The following is a 12,424-nucleotide window of genomic DNA, read 5'->3' as shown; positions in this document are numbered from 1 at the left end:
AATTACCTTTGCCTTCATGCTTCATGTCATGCTGCCTGTAATTTGCTGAATGATTTTACTGTTAATCAGTATATTGAATCAGTACATTCTGCAGCCCTTCTGTATTCAGTACTTATGGACTCCCATTATGAGCGCCTGCTGTCAGGCATATGCAGTAAAATCCCTCGATGCCTCTCGTTTCTGTTTCTCCTCTTGCTCTGAGATTGAGCTCTTTTATTGAGCTAGGTGTGATTTGACTGTCTTGTCGGCTCAGGGTTTGGAGTACGTCTGGAGATGTGACCCGCTTGTCTTCTCTGCTCTGACTGTTTTAATTATGTGCCAGTTTTTTGTGGGAGGTGAGGCTTTATTGTCTGTTAATTATGTTGAAGATGGATCTTAGATGTTCCTCACACTCATAATTGCTTTTTTCTTCTACGCTCATGCTTGAGTGGCAGGGTATGAATAGAGCTTAAGGATTCAATCTCAGAAAGAAATGTCCAGGTCATTTTTCACTCCATACTTTAATTGCGTGAAGAAAATGAAGCCTATTTTTTATTATTTTGTATAATGATTATAGACAATGATTTTATGGCAAAAAACGGCCCAGACATTTCTTGACAGCTTCAAGAGAGTCTCATGCATGTTTTAGGATGTGTGTGCTTCAGCTAGTGTGACGCCAGCTCTGGCCTTGTCACTCATTCAGAGTCAAGCATTTCTTTGTGGCTTAAACACAGCAGTGTGTCCCTGAGAGTAGAGGAAAGCTGCTCACAGCTCCTGTGATTTTGATCGTTTTGGTGAAAAGTCGACACTTTAATGGTCCTTAGTGTTTTTCTGATCTTTGACCTTTTCTAAAAATAGCCTCTGCATAGGAAAAACGCTCAAAAGTATCTAAGATACTGAGCTACTGATAGTTAATGCTTGGTTAGTCATTTGACATTAAAAGACAATTTTTTCCATACTGTATATATATATATATATATATATATACATACACACACACATTAAACCCCCCCTTTAAAATAATAACATTTTGTTGCTTTGCTGCCTGAAATGAAGATGGACACAGTTTTTGTTTTATCCAGCTGTGTTCAGTGCAACTTATAACATCCAAGTGAAAGATATAACACCAACATGTCAAAAAAAAAAAAAAAAAAAGAAAAAGAAAAAAAAGAATTACCGAGTTGGAAAAAGCATCACCCCCATGTGTCCGTATTTTGGTGAACCACCTTTTGGTTTAATTACAGTCTTTAAGGCCCGTTCACACCAAGTGCGATAACTAAAGATAACGATAAAGATATAGTTCTAAAAATCGTTCTCAATATTAAAGAATAGCAGAGTTCACACACCACAGCTATATAATGGCACAGAGAAACAATATCGTTGGAATACCTTTTAGAACAATTTTATCCAGCCGATGAACGATAAAAACGTTGACAGCCAATCAGAATCCATCCATTAAAGCGTCAGACAAGCATGTGCTTAGAATAAACAGAACGATATCGTCCACTTTTGTGTACGCTAATATAGTTATCTTTATAATTATTGTCCTTGCTGTGAACGAGCCTTTAGTCTGTTGGGATATGTCTACTAACTTTGCACATCTAGACGTTGCAATATTTGCCCACTCCTCTTTGCAGAACCGCTCAAGTTCAGTTGCATTTGATGGTGAGCGTTTGTGGACTGCAGTCTTCAAGTCATTCCACATATTTTCAATGGGATTTAAGTCTGGCCATGCAAGGAGATTCACCTTTTTCTGCTTCAACCACTGTGTGGTCAGTTTTGCTGTGTGCTTTGGGTCATTGTCATGTTGGAAGGTAAACCTTCTTCCCATTGAAAACTTGCTGGCAGAGGGCAGCGGATTTTCCTCAAGAATTTGATGGTATTTTGCCCCATCCATTTCTCCTGCTATCCTGACAAGTTCTCCAGTGAAACACCCCCAAAACAACGACTACCATGAATGGTGTTATTTGGATGGTGAGCTGTATTGGATTTCTGCCATACATATTGTTTAGTGTTGAGGCCAAATAATTAAATTTTAGTCTCATCTGACCACAACATCTTTCTCCATGTGGCCTCGGAATCAATGGCCTCTGTTTTGGCAAAGCTCAGCATGAGGCCTTTCTTGAGGAGTGGCTTTTCTCTTGCAACCCTCCCAGACAAGCCACATAAGTGGAGAATTTGTGATATTGTTGTCACATTATGACCACTCTTTGTCATAAATCCCTGCAACTGGGCCTCTTGGTCGCCTCTCTGACCAGTTTCCTCCTGGCTCTTTCATCCAGGGACATCAAGGACTGAAACGCTGCAGAAAAGCTATTTTCATGCAGAGCTCATCAAAATGACCACAGCTGATCACAGTTGAAAGTCAAATGGCTGTGTTTGCCGTTGAGAGGGTGATTACACCTGATTTAGGAGGGGGGTGATCCTTTTCCCAACTCATTGTTCTGTTATTATTGTTTAAATTTATCATGGGTAATGTAGTTTTTCCAGCATTAATTCTGCTGTTAAACATGATTATTTAAAAAGTAGTAATAATGTAGGCTAATGGCTTCAACAGAAGCAAATACTATCGATTAACAACCTCGTAGCTCACAGTATGGCCGTCTTTAATCGTTTATAAGTTAAGAACCCGACTGTTTCACTCTATATGTCCCCCCCCCCATTGTCCATGTTTTTACACCCCCGGTTGAGTTAATATAGTAATCACCCCCCCGGTTTCATAGACAAGGGGGGGGGGGGGGGGGGGGGGCTCGCTTAGCTTAGTCGCAGACTGTCTGAGAGCAACTTGCACTGACATATCTTACAATATGTCAATGCCATTGTTTCGTCTCAAGATTCACACACCAGTTAAGGTTTTAATCTAAGGCATGTTTATAAAAGCTACTTAAATGTCCTAACTGAACTAAAGCCCAATCCTGGCTTAATCTAAGCCCTGTCTGTGAAACCAGGCCATAATAGATTCAATTAAGTATTTTGCACCACATTGTTTTTATCAGATCAATGAACTATTATACCTTTCCCTTTATGCTTTATGTCATGCTGCCTGAAATTTGCTGAATGATAGTATTTTACTGTTAATGAGTATATTATATCAGTGTATATTGTGTAGCCCATCTATTTTTGAAAAGTAACACTATTATAATGTATACCTAAAAAATCCCCACATATTTTCCTCCCTGGTTTTTTCTTCCAGGTCATCATCTTGGTGAAGTGGCCACGATGAAATCCCTGATTTTGAACCTCATTAAATATTCATGAAGTTTTTAGAGCATTTTATGCCAGGCCCCATATGGAGCCACACAGTGACTTTTATGCCAGATCTGTTCATCCACGCCAGCTCATGTATCTCCTGCCAGGCAGAACGCCTGACAGGTGCATTACGTGCGTGAGGACGGGAACACAGACGCTTAGTCGAAACATTGACATCGGCCCAGACGTTTTTAGTTGCTCTGCTGTCAGCCGAAGCTATCTGGCAGTATTTCGATGTAAAGTGACTCTTTTAGTTGTGGCTATAAAACATTTAACCTCTCACAGTCGATGTTTCTTATTTATTCTTCCACCATCAAGCTTCCCTGTGGATTTGATTTGTATCCCCAGTCGCTTTCAGAAATTTGATTCATATTTTTATTTTAGGCGCATTACATGACTCTCAAGAACACCTTACAAACATAATAAAACAATCAACATTAAATAACAAATGATCGAATGTCTGATTGCTTCAGAGTCAGACTGATGAATGGAGAATTCAACATGTAAATTCTCACTAGAAAAATACTAGAGGTACTAGATGCCATTCTGGTTTGAACTGTTCAAGGTGGTCTGGTTTGCTGGTTTTAGTGTGGTTTGTCAGCTGGGAGACCCGCTAAAGCAGCTTTTTAACCAGGGTTGACTACGTCTTGGTTGTACTGACCTCTTATTTCCCTACCAAATCATGTGGTGTTTGTGTTGGTTGTATTCCATCAAGCTCAAGCATTTAACCTGGTTTGTTATTGTTTGAAAAAAGAATTTTTAGTTTAATTTAATTTAATTATTTTGAAAAAATATATAGAAAAACTAATTATATATATATATTGCAATCTGGAAATGTTGTCTCTGTCGTGACAAAAAGTGTACAGCGTGCACTTGACAGAAGCTACTGTGTGTTGCTGTAAGTGTCTCTCTTCACACACCATGTGTTTGCTCAGAATTGATTGATGAATCCATTTGAGTGCTGTCAACACAGGTCAGTGTACAATGAACCAAAGTGAAATGGACAAACACTGCTGGGACTTGATGGTCGCTGTGTGTGTGTGTGTGTGTGTCCTACAGGTCTGAAGACGTTTCTGATATCCGGGAGGAAGGTGAAGCTCGCGCAGTGGAGCTGTCCTCCGTCTGCTCTGGTGAAGAGTGAGCTCAGAAAGTCTCTCAGCGTCACGTCCTTCAGTCCCGACGTCACGTCCTCAGCCTGCGCTGCGACCCCGGGCCCGGACAGAGCTAAGGTCAGTGTGACGGACAGGCACTCAGTTAGGCCACTTACACCAAAGGTCTTTATCCTATACGATTATAAGGGATGTTTTAATGTGATCACTTCGCAGGTCATTGATTTAGTGCAGTGGTTCTCAACTTTCCCCCACTGTCAATGATAATATTCGGCCCCAAAATTACTGGTACTTATGTAATGACAAAAGCGGCTCATTTTTGCTGAACTTTTTTATTTACAGAAACCTGGAGGGAATATATTAAAATGATTGAATATTATTTTTTTATTATAAATTAAATATTATCATGATTATTTTTAATAATTACAATTACCTATTTAATATAGACAGAGTTAAATTTAAAATAAATAATTAGACTAGTATAATATATATATATATATATATATATATATATATATATATATATATATCACTATTATTATTATTACACTGTTCTGTGGAATACTTGATTCTGATTGGTCAATCGCGCCATCCAGCGGTACGTTATTCCCCCATAACAACGCTAATGTTTCTCAGGCTTTAGACTTTTTATTAACAATGTATTTACATGACTTTTTTTGGTCGTTCATGATTATAAATTAAATTAAATTAAATTAAACAAGCTTTTTTTTTTTTAGCTTATTTTAATAACTGTTTTGTCTTTTTTTTTTAAGCCATCTTGAGGTGTCTTGGATTTTGTCTTTTGGCCCCTGGTTGACAACCACTGATTTAGTTTATTGTTTATTTAGATTATATATAGTTTATGACCCTTGGTAGTGTCTAATTTTCTGTTCACGATATATTGAATAGGGAACTAGAGAGCTGATGGTAATCTAACTTAATAAATATGTCCAATCTATACTACTAATACAAATCTATCTTTGAATATTGGAGTCAGTGTGTCGGGTGTTTCATTGGGTTTCATTTGATGTTAATGCACAATGTCTCTCAACGCATGCTGGTTTCACTCAAGTGTTCTCAGAAGAGCATTATTCCTTTTTCTGATGAAAAGTCCCAGCTGGAAACACACCACTGCAGTGATTTAGGCCATGAGGGATCGTAATGAGCACGTCAATAAGTGAGCGTGGTCGGACGAGCACCGGTGCGAGATCATAATGCGCCTGTGTCTGTGCAATGCATCCACCTCTCCTTTTGATCGATCAGTCACATGCACAATGCATTCATCCAAGCAACCTTTCAGAGGACGCCGCATTACCCAGCAGCCTTTGCAAGAGACTCTCGTCATTGCACTTTAATACTGATGGGACCTTCGGTTCTCTCTCTCTCTCCTCCTGTGCAAGAGTCCATCTGTAGTAATTATTCATCACCAAGGGCCAAGGCCAAACATTGCTGATTTTTAATCCCCTGCATATTCAAACGGCAAATGTTAAATTGCAGATGCAACCGACTTTTGAGCTGCTTGCTAAAGCTGCCATCACTACTACTGACTACTGACTACTGATATTTGACTACTAACTACTGATATTTATATGCATGAAAGTAGTCTGTTATAATGTTTATAAAGATCTCCTTGATTAATTTTACAAGCTATCAGAATTTCAACTTACTTTTTGGCCAAATAAATATAAGCAGCTGCACCAAATTGCATATTTTTGAATAATCTTCAGGTGTTTTTTCTTCTGAAGTTTGAGCTCCATATTCTCAATAGCCTACATATGAGCCATGCAAGCCTGATGCATGAGAAATGATCCTCGACAATTATTATTAATAATTACAGTTAATATGTTTTCTAAATGTTCAATGAACTGTTCTATTTAAACAAAAAAATCTGCCTATTTTATCTTTACAGGGTTAAACACCTGCAGTGCTATAGCAATCACTTAGCAATGTGCTAATAACAAGCGACACACTAGCATTGTAAACAAAGATCACTGATCTTTCCATGTGGAGTCTTGTTTCTAAGTTTAGTTTTTCATTGACTCTGTCTGTCATGTTTTGCTGCTTCTCTCCCTCAGTCTGCCTGTCCCTCGTGTAGCGTGTTGGCTTCTGAAGACGGGTCACTTCACAGCAACAGCTGCACTGATCCTGACCACAAAACCATCAACAGAAAGGTGTGTGTCTTGCAAATCCCCAGTATTTAATTTTTGTTTATGCCTCGCTAAAACTGCATCATTGGTGCAACTTAGAATATACAATGGAGTTTCAATAAATAATGTAACAAGACCTTTTATACAGGAAGTCCTGCTATCTTAGATTAGCTAGATGAGCAATGCTTCATTGAAGGCTACATGATAGCGCCACCTATTGGTTATAATAATAAAAACAGAAATCATTGTAATATGCGGATGTGCTGCTCAAGAAACATTTCTTATTATTATCAATGTCGAAAACTGTTGTGCTGGTTCATATTTTTGGGGAAACCATGATACATTTTTCAGGATTCTTTTATGAATAGAAAGTTTAAAAGAACAGCATTTATTAAAATGTATGCATTGATTTAATGCATCCTTTGATGAATATCTTACTGACCCCAAACTTTTGAATGGTAGTTTACTTCATAATTGTGTTTAATATTTTTTTTTCTATTAGTAAAAATTTATATTGAGAACAATGAAAATATAAAAAAAATGAATAAATCTATAAATAAAAGGAAAACATTTGGACACAGTAATGAGAATTACATGAATGAGAATGTGCCTAAGTGAATTGAAAATAATACCTTTAATAAGTGATTTTTTATTATTTATTTTTTAGATAAAGTGTGGCCTGGATATGTGTGATTATAATATAATGTGATATAATCGATATATATAATTTTATGTGATCACCCATAAAGTTTGCATTTACATACAGCTTGTGCATAATATTGGTCACGCCATAACCATAAATGTGCATAAATGAGAGGTCTTATTTATTGACATATTTAAGATCGTGTTATTTATTGAAATGCTCTCTTGTTTACCTTTCTTTAGTGTGTAATGTTGCAAAGCACAGTCACTCCAGAGGGAGTTATTCTCTATATCAGTGTCACTGTTTCTGAACTCTCTGAAACGCCTCCATTGTAGTCTTGAGTTTCTTTCAGGAACAAACAGTGTCACAATATCCCTCATTTAAATAATTCCTGCACATATGCAAAATAAAGGAGTGAGACCTGGTTGAGTTATTTAGTAGTGTGTTGAAACGCGGGGTTATGGTAAGGGGCGGGACATTTCTGAAACATGCTTGAAGCGGTTGACCAATCACAACACACTGGTCCAGCCGACCAATCAGAGCACACTGAGCTTCTCAGAAGGAGGGGCTTCATAGAGAGAGAGAGAGAAACTAAACGGAGCGTCACTGACAGACTGAGAAGAGAGGAGCAGCAACAATGTCAAATATGTGAAAAATATAGTGTTTTTAAACATTCAAGCATGCAAACCTATTCTTGTAGACCACAAAAACAAAATCAAGACTTTGAAAAAAGGCATAATAGGTCCTCTTTGACAACATTGTGCTGCGATTCTTTCATTGTTTCTGAATCTTCTTCAGGGACCGCAAGGCAGGAGTCCCAAGACCCTTAATGGGCTGTTAAGTCCTCATCTGGAGCAGCCCCTGACCCACAGCCAGACGTCCCTGTGTGAGATGCTGCAGGAGAAGGAGAAGAAGTGGCCCGGAGTAGGAGGCATCAGCTGCATGGGAACGATGGACCACTCCGCCCTCATCCCACTGCGCTCCAAAAACTTCCGCGAGAGGAGCGACGCTCACTTTGTGGACGTGATAAAGGAGGACAGGTAGGGAACGACAGCAGTGAGGACGAGGCCCGCTGGGACAAAAATGTCAGACAAGATGGAACGTTATTGTTTAACCGGCACCAGTGGAGGTCATGCTGTTCCCAGAGGGACACTTGATGCACTTTGATGTAGTGTGCTGTGATGTACTGTGTGTGTCCTCCGATCCTGGACGCTCCGTTTTTCTTGTCTTTTTCTATAAATGCTAACAATGTACTAAATAGTTACATATAGTATTTTAGTGCAAAATTAGTAACCATTATAATCCAGTTTATCTAGGTGCTGTATGCGCTGATCTTAGCGGCCCCTAATTTAATAACAAATGATCATTTCGACGGAAGTGAATCAATCAAAACTAACTTTAGCTGGAAATAACATTATTCAAGAACCGCTATAAAACCAAACCAATCTCTGTTACCTTAAATGATATGTTTATCTCTGTAAAGACCAATCACAACAGACTGGGTCCTCTGACCAATCAGAGCAGAGTACACCAATCACAACAGACTGGGTCATCTGACCAGTCAGAGCAGAGTAGACCAATCACAACAGACTGGGTCATCTGACCAATCAGAGCAGAGTAGACCAATCACAACAGACTGGGTCATCTGACCAATCAGAGCAGAGTAGACCAATCACAACAGACTGGGTCATCTGACCAATCAGAGTAGAGTAGACCAATCACAACAGACTGAACCATCTGACCAATCGGAGCAGAGTACACCAATCACAACAGACTGGGTCATCTGACCAATCAGAGCAGAGTAGACCAATCACAACAGACTGGGCCATCTGACCAATTAGAGCAGAGTAGACCAATCACAACAGACTGGGTCCTCTGACCAATTAGAGCAGATTAGACCAATCGCGACAGACTGGGTCCTCTGACCAATTAGAGCAGAGTACACCAATCACAACAGACTGGGTCATCTGACCAATCAGAGCAGAGTAGACCAATCACAACAGACTGGGTCATCTGACCTATCAGCGCTAAGAAAGGAGGGGTTTAGAGAGACCGTTATGAATCGTTTCAGACACTGTGAGAAAAGAACAAGAGGTGATGCTGCAATGTATATTATGAGAGAATTAAAATGTTTTGTTTTTTGCTCTTGGATGCATGTCAACCTATTGTAGGAGACCTCCAAAAAAAATTAGGGACCTTTTAAAATAGCATAATAGGGTTACTTTAAATATGTGGGTATTATTTTTATGGAGGTGGTCAAATTGACCCTAATTGGATTCACTGTAATTCCCCAAAAATCACACTATGGAAAAAATAAATAAAATAAAATCAGATTTTAACAGCAAACCTTTAACATTTATACTTCTCATACATTCGTTTGATTTTGGGTTGAAGTATAACCAGGATGTGTTTTCGTGTTATTCACTCATAAACAGCTCTATATATATACATATATCTGCGTTGATATAGCTCCGCACCATATGCGTTTCTTTTTTTATGCCTCATTTCTACACAAATACTGCATGGATATAAGAAAAACAGATGCAGCGGATGAACTCCCTCATCAATCTAATGTTGTCTTCTGTGCTTCGGCCTTGCAGTCTGATGAAAGATTACTTCTTCAAACCGCCCATCAACAAGTTGAGCCACACTTTCATAGACAGATCCCTGGAGTCGGCTTACAGGACCAGCTACCAGGACGAGGTAAGACGGTCTTTTCATTTATCCGTCGCTTCTCATGTGTTCTCACGATGTCACAACGATGTCATAACTGTTTTTTTACTCAGTCTGGGTCTGTGATGTTTTGCTAACTGAAAGAAACGGCATATTTTGTTGCGCTGTCTGTACTGCCCTCTGGTGGCCTGTCTTTTGAAATACATGTAAAGATATTATGAGATGTAAAGATGTTACATTAGGCAACATCTCACTTGATTTGATCGATCATTCTGTTGATTGTCAGGTTAAGACACACGCTCCCGTCCAGACGTTTGCCAGTCCGACGTTCAGCTCCTTCCTAGACATGCTCCTGTGCTGTTGTGTATTTCTGGCTCTCTCGTTGGCTTGCTTCCTTCGACCACTGGTTACCCAGAAGCCCCTGCCCACACCTGCCCTCATCGTGGCCGCAGTGGCAGCTGTGCTCGAATGTTTGGCCCTAGTGCTTGCTATACGGTGAGTGTGGCTATACTTGATCATTTAGTCACCCTCATGTCATTCTAAACCATTGGAATTCATTTTTTTTTTTATGAAACATAAAGTAAATTTCAGAATGTTTTGTTTGTTTGTTTACACGCAATGACATTGACGATGGGTTTGTCAGCCATTGAACCCAAGAAAGGCCTTTTAACTTGCTGTATATTCCAGGTCTTCTGAATCTCATTCACACTTGTGTATGATCAAATATGGCGCAACACGTCATTTCTATTTTTGAAGAAAATACATTTTTCAGGTTTGGAATGACATGAGGGTGAATAAACAACACTAGAAATTTCATGTTTGGATGAACTATCTTATTTAAACTTGCCTGTGTGGATGAGGCCAACAGTTTTGAAAAGAAGGTTTTACTTGCTCTAAATATTCTCGAATTATCTTTTTTAATGCATTTCAGAAATGCCTCCAGTGCTTGTGATCTGTCAGGTCTGAGTATTTTCAAGGTTTTTATAATGAAGAAATTCTAGAAATATTGCTGCTGTCACAGAATGAAGCTGAGGTGAAAATATTATAAAATAATATATGTGGTTAAATAGCGTTGAGGAATGAAACTTTCAGGCTCTGTTTTAACCAGCATGCGGCTGGATCTGTTCCAGGCTGATACAAAGCCATGTTTCATAATCAAATTTAAGATTTTTATCATCCTTTGTAGCTAAAATTTAATTTTGCATTCAGTCACCTTAATGGCGTGGCAGTAGTTTTTAAGAATATCTCTCTTTGCAACGAGATTAAATGCAGATAATTGTTTTACTCCCTGGAAATTGTGGTGAGATTTGATTTTATTGTCTGATAGAAATGTCAAAATCAATTATGTGCTTTTTACAGCCAATACATTTTTGGTCTACTGGTCTACTTTTTTCTCTCTCAGTGTTTCATTGTCTGTATGATGCACTCATTGTATAGACACTATTCCTATGTTTTTGTTCACATCAGTGTGATTTTAGTATCTTTAAGATATTATTATAGTTTTTATTAATATTTCTTAATTCATATTTGTACATTTTATAATTTTGCTATTCTTATTAATATTATTTAATTGATATTCCATTTTTTTTACCTTATATTTATATTAATATTTTATTATTTTCTGTCTTCAGTTTAATTTTAGTTAAAGGTTTAGTCATTTTTTTTTGTATTTTTATAATTTTAGTAGTTTTTCTTTTTTAACAAATGTATAAATATCTGTGTAATTTATTTCAGTTTTAATTAGTTGTTTTAGCACATCATGTTAAACCAAATAAGTTTTTTTTTTATATGGTTTTAGTTTTAGTTTACCTCGGTTCACATCAAATTAAATATGGCGTCTGCTCTAACTAAGGTCCACTAACAAGAAAATGGCTGGCTTAAAAATTTGGGAGTATTTTCCATATTCCAGTATGACATTGGGATGTTTTTCCCTTTTGTTGTTCACAATAGACTGTTACTTCAGTTTTAAAACTGGACATGGGCAAAAGCAGCTAAAAGTACAAAACACAGTGTATTTGAATCGCACATACTGATACTGTACAGTCCTGATGAAGTGCATATCCTTCACAGAAGAGCCTTTTACCTGGACAGCGTTCTGAACTGCACCATGACCCTCCTCTGGGCCATCTCTGGCTGGGTTCCCCGTCACATGATCGGGGCGGTGCTGGTGTCTTTACCTGCCGTGGCTGTGTTCTCTCACATCACCTGCGATATGCATGACTCCATACAGGTAAAGACATTGTGGAGGCGTTCTCATTTATTTTTTACAATATACATTTATATTTATTGAAAATGAATGACATTTGTTTATCATTTTGAACATTTCCCTCACAAATAAGCAGAACAATGATGGTAATAACATGGTTCTCTCATATCTACCAAAGCTCTGCACACATTCATATTGGAATTTTTCATATTTAATACTGAAATTTTGAAACTCAGTTCTGCTGTTGCGGATCGCAGCACATTTTCTTCCATCCGTTTGGGTGGTAGAATGAAAATGGATCATTCCATTTTCCATCTTTAGGTAGAATGAAAATATTTAAGAATATATGTAAATAAATTAAAACTTATATAAATATTACTAACATTGTAGTCACAGATTTGAGTCAAACTTGAGATTT

General features: G+C 38.0%; 1 protein-coding gene across 1 annotated transcript in view; it reads left to right on the top strand.

The window, feature by feature from the left end:
• The window catches only part of LOC130095060 (adenylate cyclase type 9), an 87,071-nt gene that overhangs the window by 65,352 nt on the left and 9,295 nt on the right, over positions 1-12,424 (top strand). Inside the window, 6 exon segments of the mRNA XM_056261714.1 lie at positions 4,288-4,457; positions 6,413-6,508; positions 7,926-8,167; positions 9,728-9,830; positions 10,087-10,295; positions 11,871-12,030. Coding sequence (XP_056117689.1) covers positions 4,288-4,457; positions 6,413-6,508; positions 7,926-8,167; positions 9,728-9,830; positions 10,087-10,295; positions 11,871-12,030 — 980 coding nt within the window.

Source organism: Rhinichthys klamathensis, unplaced genomic scaffold (genome assembly GCF_029890125.1).
Source record: "Rhinichthys klamathensis goyatoka isolate OS25496 unplaced genomic scaffold, OSU_Roscu_1.1 h1tg000185l_1, whole genome shotgun sequence".
Taxonomy (NCBI): domain Eukaryota; kingdom Metazoa; phylum Chordata; class Actinopteri; order Cypriniformes; family Leuciscidae; genus Rhinichthys; species Rhinichthys klamathensis.
The sequence above is the reverse complement of the archived record's forward strand: the minus strand, read 5'-3'. Positions and strand labels throughout refer to the sequence as shown.